Source organism: Microtus ochrogaster, unplaced genomic scaffold, assembly GCF_000317375.1.
Source record: "Microtus ochrogaster isolate Prairie Vole_2 unplaced genomic scaffold, MicOch1.0 UNK34, whole genome shotgun sequence".
Classification (NCBI taxonomy): domain Eukaryota; kingdom Metazoa; phylum Chordata; class Mammalia; order Rodentia; family Cricetidae; genus Microtus; species Microtus ochrogaster.
In genome coordinates this window covers 891529-904174 of record NW_004949132.1, presented here as the reverse complement: position 1 = coordinate 904174, position 12646 = coordinate 891529, and the positions used below count along the sequence as shown (strand labels likewise).

General features: G+C 35.2%; 1 protein-coding gene across 3 annotated transcripts in view; it reads right to left on the bottom strand.

Annotated features, from left to right (window-relative positions):
- Lrch2 (leucine rich repeats and calponin homology domain containing 2) overlaps positions 1 to 12646 on the bottom strand; it is a 118376-nt gene that overhangs the window by 67679 nt on the left and 38051 nt on the right. For all 3 annotated transcript variants that reach the window (XM_026789959.1, XM_005368507.3, XM_005368508.3), the window contains exons 3-5: positions 11971 to 12097; positions 5696 to 5801; positions 5479 to 5615 (exon numbers count right to left, since the gene is read on the bottom strand). In XM_026789959.1, coding sequence (XP_026645760.1) covers positions 5479 to 5615; positions 5696 to 5801; positions 11971 to 12097 — 370 coding nt within the window. The remainder of the gene's footprint in view (positions 1 to 5478; positions 5616 to 5695; positions 5802 to 11970; positions 12098 to 12646) is intronic.

Here is a 12646-nt window from a genome sequence, read left to right as displayed (position 1 = left end):
TTCTGCTCCTCTTTTGGGCCTTGGGAGCTCAGTCGCACAGACATTCCTCATCCCCCTGTAAACCATTTAATTTTTAAAGGACTTATTTATTTTTGCTTTATGTATATGTGTGTTTGCCTGTGTGCATGTAAATGTGCCACATGTGTGCCTGATGACCATAGAATCCAGAAGAGGCTTTGGGAGATGCTACAACTGGAGTCAGTATTCACATACTGGAAAATGAAATTTTTTCTGAGTCCTCTGGAAGAGCAGAAACTACCCTTAACTGGTGAACCATCAGATCTCTAGCCCCTATTTTTTATAGTTCACTCACATTTTCTTGTTAAAAGTAAAATGTACAAACTTTTGAATACTATAAAATATTGATAATCCTTCACAAATATGTCATAATTGATACCTACATTAGAAAACAAATACACCATTCAGTGGATTTATGAGAAATGAAAAAATAAATGTAATTTCACCAAGACCACAAAAAAATGATGTAAAATGTGAATAAAAGCTAAAAAAATATCAACATTAAAATATAGAGAATAAACCTGATTAAAAAACCATAACAATCACAAGCCAGCTAGAATGAAGTTCAATCAGGAAAACACCCTGAAAAAATATTTCTACTGGTCATAGAGAAAACCAATGTTAAGAGGTAAACACCACACGGAAGAAGGGATGCTGGCTGAAGAGATGATTTTCTGGGTAAAGCACTTGCCACAAAAACATGAGGGCCTAAGTATGAATCCCTAAAATTCACATAAAAAGCCAAATAGAGTAGCACAAGTCTCTAATCCCAACACTCATACAGCATGGTAGAATATGGAGACAAGAAAATCCCTTAAACCTGGCAAGGAGCTAGCCTAGTATATGCAGAGACAGAAGAAGTGATCCTTTTACAAACAAGGTGGAAGGACTAACTCATGAGATTGTCCTCTGAGCTCCACACATGTACTGTGGTTCGAGCACAGCTCCACACATGCATGCACAAATGGCTGCACACACAATACACACACATAAAAAACACACGGAGAGAATTCTTAAAAAGAGATAAAGCGCTATTAAAAAGTAGTCATGTCAAAAACAAAAAAGCAAGGATGGCCAAAACAATACTTCACAATGAAAACATTGCTGGCAATCACCATCCCCGATTTCAAATTACAGCACAGAGTTATAATAATAAAATAGCATTGTACTTGCATAGAAACAGACATGTTGATCAACAAAAGACCCACATATAAATCTACAATCCTACAACTAACAGATGTTTTACAAAGAAGACAACACACACACACTAGAGAAAAGACCTACCCTTCCATTCCTTACCCCCATTTAACCTTTATTCTACGATTCTTCTTTGCTCTTTCATTCCGCCCATCTTCTATCCCTGTCCATTTAAAATATCTTCCTATGGTCACTTACTAGTTTCCTGACTTCTTTGGGAACTACAATTAGAACATGCACATTAAAAATGCAATGCTAACATTCACATGTGAGAGAAAATGCATGGCATTTCTTTTTCTGCATCTGGACTACCTCAGCAAGGATAATTATTTCCAGCTCCAACCATTTTTATGAGAATATAGGTGAATTTTCATTATGTATATATATCACATTTGAATTGTCTATTCATCACTTGATGGACATTTAGGCTAGCCGCTTTCCTTTCCTGACTAAAGCAATGGTGAACATGGGTCACCAAGTATCCATAGTAGGATGCAAAGTCCTTTGGGAATATGCCCAGGAGTCATATAGCAGATCTATATCTAGCTTTTGTGAGGAAGCACCACACCAATTTTCATAGTGGTTGCATCATTGTGTACTTGCACTACAGTGGATGTGTGTTTTCCTTTGTCCACATCCTTGCCAGCATTCGTGGTCATTTGTTGTTGAGGCTTTGTTTTCTTCTGTTTTACTTTAGTCATTCTGACTTCAATAAGATAAAATCTCAAGTAGTTTTAATTTTCCATTTCCCTGATAATTGAGGATGTTGAGCTTTCTTAAATTATTTGTCAGCTATTTGTATTTCTTCTTTTGAAAATTCTGTGTTTACTTTCATGACTCAATTTCATTTGGCTGTTATCATGAAGTTCGGGTCCTTTTAAAGTTTGGTTTTTAAGAGGATGGTCTTCTCATAGAGGTAAGGCTTGGAAAGATTTTCTTCCCATTCTGTATGACGGCTCTCTACTCAAGTGATGCCACACAGAAAAAAATTTCATTTCATGAGGTCCCATATATTATCAGTTTTAGTGTCATGCATTATTGGAGTCCCATTCCTAAAGACCTTTACGGTGACAAATGTGACCAAGGATGTTCCTTACCTTTTCCCCTATGCACTTCAGGGTATAAGGTTCGACGTTGAAATTGTTGGTCCATTTGAAGTTAATTTTTGTGCAGGATAAGAGATGAGAATCTAGTTTTTTTTTTCTTTTACGTGTTGCTATCTAGTTTGACTAACATCATTTGTTGAATTCCCCATCAATTCATTTAACCTTATTTCCCTGTCTTTTCAAAACACAGTACAGTATAGCAATTGAAGAGCATAGATTCTGGAGTCAGGCATAGTAGCCCTCAACCCCCCACCAAAAAAGAAAGAAAACAATGCACAGAATTAAACGACTTATTCAAGATAATCCTTGAGACAGTTCCATATAACTGAAGCTGGCCTCAAACTCCCTATGTTTGAACTGCTGATCCTCCTGCCTCACCCCATCAGGTGCTGGGATGACCACGACACTCACTATTTTTTTTTCAGGCTGTCACTGTTTTTTTTTGGTAGAAATATATAAAGAATATCTGGCTTCATACAGATACATCATTAGAAAAGAATGTAAGATTTTAACAAGTTCCTCAGATTCTTGTGAATAAACTTTTTTTTATATTACATGGACTATGGAGTATATTTAAGAGTGTAGGAGGTTAAAGTTACACAAATAGGGGTGACAATGGTCGCCCCCAAAGTCTTGACTATTTAACAAAAACCCGGTGCCAGGCATGGTAAACTTCTTTTTAAATTTCTGATTAGGGCTATCAAAAGGACCCCCCAAACAATATATGCTATAGTTAGTGCTCTTAGTGCCTTACAGAAAAAGAAGGTAAGATTCAATTGCTGAAGACAGAACATACTTTACACACAGGATTTGAAGGAATACATCTAGAACTGAACTGGAAGCCTCCTCAATGACCTCTAGCAATTGTAGTTTCAGAAAGAATCATACATGCAAGCTACCAACAGATCAGAACAAACAATAGCCCGATACAGTTGTAATACAATGAACAATAACATTGAACAGTATGGCAGAATACTCTTAAAAGTGCAATAATGGCACTAATATCTTTGGAGTAATCAACAGTCACTTCACATGGCTTAAGACTCACTCAATAGCAGGGAATTCTTGCTTGGCACTGTAAACTTAGCCAATTGCCCATGACTGAGGAGCCCATGGAAGGTAGAGGAGAAATTACCTAAATCAGTATAATGTCTACTGCATTATAAAAAATCAACATTTGTCCTTATATCCACAAATAAGTGTAGCTCCCACCCTCATTAGAGAGCTTCCTTTTGCAGTTGATAGAGATCATTTAGAAAAAAAAGCCACAACTGCAGGGGATCCTGTGAAAGAGAGGAGAATATTATAAAAGCCGGAGGTGATGGAGGACACCAAAAAAATAAGGCTTTCTAAACACAACAGGACCAGTACACATATGAACTCACAGAGAATATGGCGGCACACACAGGGCCTGCACATGTCTAAGCCAGATGTCTTAGCATTGAGAGGGAATTGGACAAAAGCCCTGATCAATAACTCAGAAGTTGTCCTTTGCTTATATATTATGGTTTCTGATTTTGTGTTTATAGGGTATTTCTGTATGTGTATGCAAGTCTCTACATATATGTGTGTTTCTTGTGCTTTTTCTTTGATTCTTTTCCATTTGCTTGCTTGTTTGGTCCCATTCATGTTTGTTTATTTTTATTTTAACGTTTCATTATTTCTTTAGATGCCTGTTTGCTTTTTAATAAGCAAGAGCAAGAAAGGATGTGGATTTGAGTGTGTGAAGGGGTGGGGAGGATCTGGAAGTTGCGGGCAAAAGAACCACTAGAATATATTGTATAAAAATAGTTACAATAAAAAAGAAGGAAAAAAGAAAGCCACAACTAGTTAAAATGCAGAGATCATCTGAACATTGGATGTCTAGCCCTAACAGACACATGTGTAGCATAGCTGGTATGTTTAAGGCTCAGAAACATCACAGAAGAAGGTAATAAGAGGTTGTAAGGGACAGAAGATCCAGACAGCTGCTGGGAGAAAGTTTCTTCTGATAAAAAGCAAGGAAAAAGGAAGACATGATGGGGAGTAAGTGGATCATGGAGGATGAAGAGAAAGAATAGAGGGTGAATGTGAATGTGAAATTCTCTAAATCTCAATAAATATATAAAAGTAAAATATTTTTTTCCTTTTGTAATGAATGTAATATATCATTGTTGAAAAAAAAGGCACTTCTTCACATGCCAGGGACCAAAGCTTGGAGCTAGTACAATTTTCAAAATCCTGCTGTCTGCATTTCATGAATTCTCTGTGATCTGTTGAATTTATATCTTAGATCATTCTTTATTGTTTTAGTGGAAGATTCCTTGGGGCTTTATTACTCATTATATTAAAATACAAAATTAATGTTTTCTATCTCAGCAGCAAAAATATACTGGAGAGGATATGTAGCTAGTCTTCTTTATGTGAACTTTCTTTCCTCAGGCAAAGCACTCTTGGTCCTGCTGACAGGCCATCTTAATGCCCATCATGAAATTTTCCTAGAGGAACTCTAATTCCAATCCACATCTCAATACCCATTATACCAATAGTTCAATAAGTACCAAGCAAATGTATACCTGAGAGAGTTCAGAATCTTTCTTTTTAAAATAACACAGTCAGAATTGTAAATACACACAGAGAAAGGGAGATTCTAGGTTTTCCAAATGCTTGTCTATAACCTACACTGAAATTATTATCAAAATAAAATAAAAAAGTTTCTAGTAGGCCATGGTGCCACAGTTTTCCAAGTTCATTATTTGATAGGTAGAGACAGGAGTAGGATCAAAATTCATAGCCATCTTGTTGGGCACTGGTAACACACAGATTTAATCCCAGTATTTGGGAGGCAGAGGCAGGTGGATCTCTGAGTTGTAGGACAGTCCTATCTACAGAATGAGTTCAAGGATATCCAGAACAACGCAGAGAAACCCTGTCTCAAAAATAAAATAAAATAAAATAAAATTCATATCCATCCACCACAAAGAAAGTTTGAGACCAGCATAAAAATATGAGACCACCATAAAACAAAACAAAAATATCAAATGTCAGTTCATAGAAAAACTCTAGATACTCCTATGTAAAAGATAAAATTGACTCATAAGATACTGTATTTAAATTTAATAAAAATAAAATCATGATAAAACTGAAAAGAAAGAAACATCATATTCTTATTACAAACCTGTGCTGGAGGTACTTGCAATGGATTGTTATCCAAAATTATTACTTGTAAATGGTGTAGCTTCCTATAGCAAACAGGAATTTCAGTCACTTTATTACAGGAGAAATCCAACTTCACTAAGGGAAGATCTCCTAATTCTGTTCAGAAATGAGAATAAAGTTAAAGATTGTATGGTTACTCTTTTACTCAAGTTAAGTAGAAATAGTGACTATCTTACCATCTGGCAAAACATGGAGATTATTTCTTCTTATATTTAGCTCTTTAAGTGAATGTAATTTTCCCATTTGTTGGGGAAGGACCTGAATTTCATTGCAGCTAATATCCTAATGAAAACAAGAAAGTAAAACAATATCAAATTCAGAAATACAAATATACTTTCAATTTTAAAATTTAAGAATATGGATAAATTGTTAGCAAAGTTAATTATAATGTTTTTCTGGCAGATATTTATTTGAATTAGATCATAGGCCAATATACCACAGTCAAGAAATAATTTCATGAAAATAATTGATATTAGATTTAGTAAGTACATGAGCAAAACTCTCAACAAAAGAACAACTTTGTCCATTGGAATTAGAAGGAGCCAAATGTTCAAGCATAGATAAAACACTGTAGATAGCAACAGCCAACTTAATCTACCATCTACCATAGATCATTTCACATTATTTAGGAGAATATAAAACCTAAAGAAAATCAGGAACATCAAGATGTGAATTAGAGAACCAGGATCCATAATCATGGTAAGTTTAAATAAATTACTCTCTAAAAAAGAGTAAGAATATAAAACAGTTACAAGCACATATGTATGTAGTCCGAATTCCACTCAAAGATATCTAAAGGAATAAGAATCTGAAGTCTCTCAAGGTTATAAAAAAATATAACCCTGATTTAAAGGCCACTTGTCTAAAGACCTTTTGGTAAAGAGATCATATAGAAACCTACTACTACAGAAACTTTTTAAAATACAGACAAAATCACATGCATATATAAAATGAGTTAAAATGGAGTCACCCAATAATAGGTCAAAAACACTATTAGATGTAATACGTTATTAAATAAAATGTCTAGTGCAAGGAATGGGCCATGTCTTTGAGAATTTTTGAACAATGAGGGCCTAAAGACCCACAAATGTTAACTGCTATTGCTGTTAACTACCCTCAAACACTGACAGTAAGACCTTTTACTGAAGATGGCACCTACTTGAGACACAGGACAAGGAGGAATCAATCTGGTACTCCCCTGGAAGCTTCCTTCCTACTGGCTAGCTTTCATAGTTCTAAAAGGTACTATGCTTGCTACCAGAAGAGAAAAGTAGGCATAAATAGTATCCAGCTACAAACCTTGTGGACTAACATAATAACTGGCTTGCCACTGTGCAATAGTGGCACGAACACCATCGGAGTAAACTATGAATTTTTGGTAGAATTTAATGTTTCCTCCATAAGATGAAACTCATACCTGTCGCTATTATCAGACCAGTAAAGTGTGGCTAGGCAGGCCATAGCCCCTAGGAGAAAAGCCAACTACTACTATTCTGCTAGATGGACACAGCATTAAATTGATTTCTTATAATTTATTATTATAAACATAGATTAGTACATCTTTTAACCCTCATCAGAGAAGCTTCTGTTGACAGTGCAGTATAAACCAAAATCCCTATAACTATCAAGGGTTTAGAGAATATGTAGTTGTGTAATGATTAGTACTAAAGGGAACGCGTATACCACACCCTCTCCTTCCAAGGCTGAGAGAACATTGTGGAAGATGGTATAGGATAATTGAGGATGACCACAAGAAAACAGTGTTTTCCAATATAGAAGGGAAGTTGCACATATGAATCCACAGCAAATATGGCACTGTCCACTAGACCTGTGTAAACTCAAGCAAGATAAATGACTGCATGGAGAGGATAAATGAACAGGAAGTCCCACCCTTAGTTAAGGTGTGATTGAAAATGATGCTAGTTTACTTTAAGCTATATCCTGGAGAACATATGAGTGTAGGTGCTGATTTATTTAAGTTGCACTGAGAGATTTTAACTTCTAAAGATAATTGAACGGTTCAAAATATCCCTGGATTACATGATATCCAAAAGTAGCTTTCTGCAGAGAACTATGAACTGTGAAAGAAATTAAGCCATTGTAGTCAATTTTTAACAGCCTTTTAATAAACCAGGCAATGGTGGTGCACGCTTTTAAAAACCAGAACTTAGGAGGCAGAAGCAGACAAATCTCTGTGCATTTGAGCTCAGCTTGGTCTACAAGAGCTAGTTCCATAATAGGCTCCAAAGATACAAAGAAAAACATGTCTCAAAAAACAATATAATAAAACAACTTAAAGAAATTCTAACAATAGTAAAATATCAAAAAGAACTGCTTCAAATTCAATGAGTGAAAGTGCACTATGAAAGACCTGTTTGACAAGAACATGGTCTTAGAAGAAAAAATCTGAAGAAAATACTATAAAATGAGAAGATCTCCCATGCTCTTGGATAGGTAGAATCAACAGAATAAAAATGGCAATCCTATCAAAAGCAATCTATAGATTCAATGCAATCCCCATCAAAATCCCAACACAATACTTCACAGACCTTGAAAGAAAAATAATCAACTTCATATGGAAAAACAAAAAAACCAAGGATAGCCAAAACTATCCTGTACGATAAAGGAACATCCAGAGGGATCACAATACCTGACATCAAGCTCCATTATCGAACTACATTAATGAAAACAGCTTGATATTAGCATAAAAACATATGGAATCAAATCAAAGATCCAGGTATAAATCCACACACCTATGGACACCTGATTTTGACAAAAAAGCTAAAATTATACAGAGGAAAAAAGAAAGCATCTTCAACAAATGATGCTGGTGTAACTGTATGTCAGCATGTAGAAAAATGAAAATAGATCCATATCTATTGTCATGCAAAAAAACTCAAGTTCGAATGAATTAAAGACCTCAATAAAAATTCAACCACACTGAACCTGATAGAAGAGAAAGTGGGAAGTAGTCTTCAATGCATGAGCATAGGAGACCACTTCCTAAATATAACACCAGTAGCATTGACACTGAGAGAAACAATAAATAAATGGGACCTCCTGAAACTGAGAAGCTTCTATAAAGCAAAGGACACAGTCAATAAGACAAAAAGGCAGCTTATTGAATGGGAAAAGATCTTCACCAATCCCACATCAAACAAAGGACTTATCTCTAAAATATATGAAGATCTCAAGAAATTAGACATTAAACTAATAAATAACCCAATTAAAAAATCAGGTATAGAACAAAACAGAGAATTCTCAACAGAAGAAGTTGAAATGGCCAAAAGATACTTAAGAAAATGTTCAACATTCTTAGCCATCAGGGGAATGCAAATCAAAACAACTCTGAGATAACATCTTACACCTGTCAGAATGGCTAAAATCAATGATACCAATGATACCTTAAGCTGGAGAGGATGCGGAGTAAGGGGAACACTCATCGATTGTTGGTGAGAATGCAAACTTGTACAACCACTTTGGAAATCAGTATAGTGGTTTCTCAGAAAATTGGGAATCAATCTACCCCAGGATCCAGCAATACCACTCTTGCACATATATCCAAAAGATAATCATACTACTAAGGCATTTTTTCAACTAAGTTCATAGCAGCATTATTTGTAATAGTCAGAAACTGGAAACAACCTAGATGCCCCTCAACTAAAGAATGGATAAAGAAAATGTGGCATATCTACACATTAGAATAATAGTTATTATTGAAACATGCTCTATACTATTTTATTAAAGTTGAGAAATTTTTAGCATCCACTATTTTTCTAGACCCTTCATGTTGAGTATCTATGTGTTATTCTAACATTAAAAATTAATGCATTTAAGATATGTGCTTCCCTGCTCCCCTATCCAACCTTCCTGTAATTAAGGGAGCCATCTTAGGGTTGGGAAGAGACTTGGACCTAGAGGGGCTTAAGGTGCAGTTCCCAGCTAGGTCCTTGGGCAGCTGAGGATAGGGAACCTGAAATGATCCTATCCTATAGCCATACTGATGAATATTTTGCATATCACCATAGAACCTTCATCTGGCGATGGATGGAGATAGAGACAGAGACCCACACTGGAACACTGGACTGAGCTCCCAAAGTCCCAATGAGGAACAGAAGGAGGGAGAAGATGAGCAAGGAAGTCAGGACCAAGAGGGGTGCACCCACCCACGGAGACAGTGGGGCTGATCTATTGGGAGCTCACCAAGGCCAGCTGGATTGTGACTGAAAAAGCAGGGGATAAACCCGGAATCTCTGAATATGGCGGACAATGAGGGTTGCTGAGAAGCCAAGGACAATGGCACTGGGTTTTGATCCTACTTCTTGTTCTGGCTTTGTGGGGGCCTAGCCAGTTTGGATGTTCACCTTCCTAGACCAGGATGGAGGGGGGAGGACTTTGGACTTTCCACAGGGCAGGGAACCCTGACTGCTCTTCAGACTTGAGAGGGAGGGGGAGAGGAGTGGGGGGAGGGCAGGAGGAGTGGGAGGCTGGGAGGAGGCGGAAATTTTTTTTTCTCAATAAAAAAAGGAAAAAAAATTAATGCATTTATATTAATGTTTAACTGAAAATTTCCATAGATTTAGCTAATTATAGTCAGTCACTTTTATTGTATATAAATTTCTGAAGTTTTTAATTTCTTTTACACTGAAACTTACTTATTTTAGTATATTTACTAAATGCTTTTGGGGGTCTTTGTTGTTTATTTTAAAGAGTGTGGTTTATCAACTGTGCGCCAGGGGAAGACCACTCATCTAAGAATATATGCACCAACCACCAATTGAACTGGATGGGTTTTTAGTATTTTTTTTTTAAGATGAAACAATGTTCATTCGGTAGGGAATCCAGGTATATTTGTGGGTGTCAGGGGAATTTGGGAGAAGTGATGAATATTACTAAAATATATTGTAAAATATTTTCAAGGAACTGAAAAATATGATTTAAAAGAAAATTATACAAACTGTGGAACTAAGCACCTGTTAATATTTGTTTCTCAAATTCTAATGCTTAATCACATTAATAAATCAACATGGTTTGATTTAAATAACTGGAATACACAAAAAAGAAAGTCATTGAAATAAATAAAGGTAATAAGAATGTTTCATCTTACAAAAACAGATCTTAAAATTTCAGTAGGTAACAAGGATTTGAGGGATGAGAATTTGTGCACTTTTTCACGGAATGGTCAAGATCAATAGATAAAGCCATCAGGGGCATTATTTTGATTGAAAATAATAGAAATTATTAACCAATAGAATTCTAAAAAAGGAGAATAGGGTAGGCTCAAATATACCCAGAGAGCTGTCTATTTTGGAAATACACAGGTAGATATATTAGTTTCCTACATTCAGAAGTGACTGTCCTTGATCATTTCTAAGATCTTTTCTAACCCCAAACTTCTATGGCTCTAAAGCACAAAGAGAAACTGGACATGAAGTGATTTCTTAGCAAATAGACACAATCTTGACATTTCTGATATTGTACATTGCTAGAATATGTTCCCATTATAAAATCATAAATAAGCCTAAAAATAAAACTTCTGGTCCTTTAGAGATAATAAAATCCTACTTAAGAAAATTCATAAAGCACCATTTTTTGAAAAGTTTTATTTGAATACAAAACAGGATATAAAAATAAACAGCATGTCACAGTGTAAAACTGAAGTGATACAAATATATGAAAACATTTCAATGCTTAAGCACTCTGTTTTGCTCTAGACATTCAATATCCTTTAAAAATCTAAAATGTTATTATTCAGAGGCATTATATCAATTTCCACAATCATTTGTATATAATTGCCTCTTTACATTTACTTTGGCCCTAAAAGGGTTATAAAGTCATATGAGCATATTAATTGACTTATAATTATGTTATCTTGTTAATACTACTTCTGTTTGTGAGTCTCCTACATTTTGCCTTTTAAAAACTGATTATTTGTTCATTTGTTTGTTTGTTTTGATGAAATGGGGTCTCAATAATGTAACAACTACTAAGTTCAAATGATTATCTTACCTTCCCCCAGAGTAGCTGAGAATAATGGCATGCACCACCGGCACACAAAGCTGTGTTCTCCACTTTTACCATTCTGTTCTAACTCTCCACATCAGCTCCATAAAACATTAGGAAAAAATATCATTTCCTTAAGAACTTCTCTGTCTTCAAAGTCAATTGATAAATAGCTCTTCACTTGATACATATTTCTGAAAGCTTGTAACCAAGTCTCCTAAAGCATCTTTGTCTGAGGAATTACTGAACTTTTCTTGTGTGGGCTAGGAGCTAAATTCAGCCATAAATAAATGTAGCTGAAATTGTTACCCAACTGAATTTAGACATATACCAAGTTATTCTCTTTTAAAAAAATACAGTGAAATTCTACAAAGGAATGAGTATAACTCTAAAATAAAATGTATATATTATATGTGGCATATAGACTTATAATTATTCTTTTACTCACCAGCTCCATCAAATCTTTTAACTTTCCAATTTCTTCTGGAATGGATACCAGCTTATTATTGCTGACAACCAAAACTTTAAGTGGAAGGTCAAATAAGTATTTTGGCAATGTTGATAAAAGATTTCGACTGAAAAAAAATTAAGAAAATCTCATTATGAAAAATGTCTGAATCTTTGTTAGGCTAAAAAGTACAGAGCACATCAACAGTAAATAATAAGCATTCACTAAAAAGTACCATTTATGAGTATTTCACTTCAAACAAGAACATGTAACTTACGTTCATACACTGGCTAATTATTCACATTAACCTAAGATAGGTAGTATTAGCTTCAATATACAAATATGAAAATGAAGGCTAAAGCTCCCTAAGTGACTTGTCTATTGTAACAGAGATACACACACAAATCTGATAGCAAAAATTCTGCTATTACATATGGTAATGCTCATAAGAAGCCCATGCAATAATAACTCAGGGTTTTTCTGAACTAGAGAATGCCAGAACTTTTTGGGGCATATTTTAGCACACCTGATACCTTCATAAGTCTAACCATGGAGAGGATCTTGGCTGAAATTTGCGGACATTGTGCTTAAAATGATGTAAGAAATCTATCTTTTAAAATATCAGTAGCTTGAAGCATGGAGAGATAGCTCAGCAGTTATGGACATGGACTGCTGA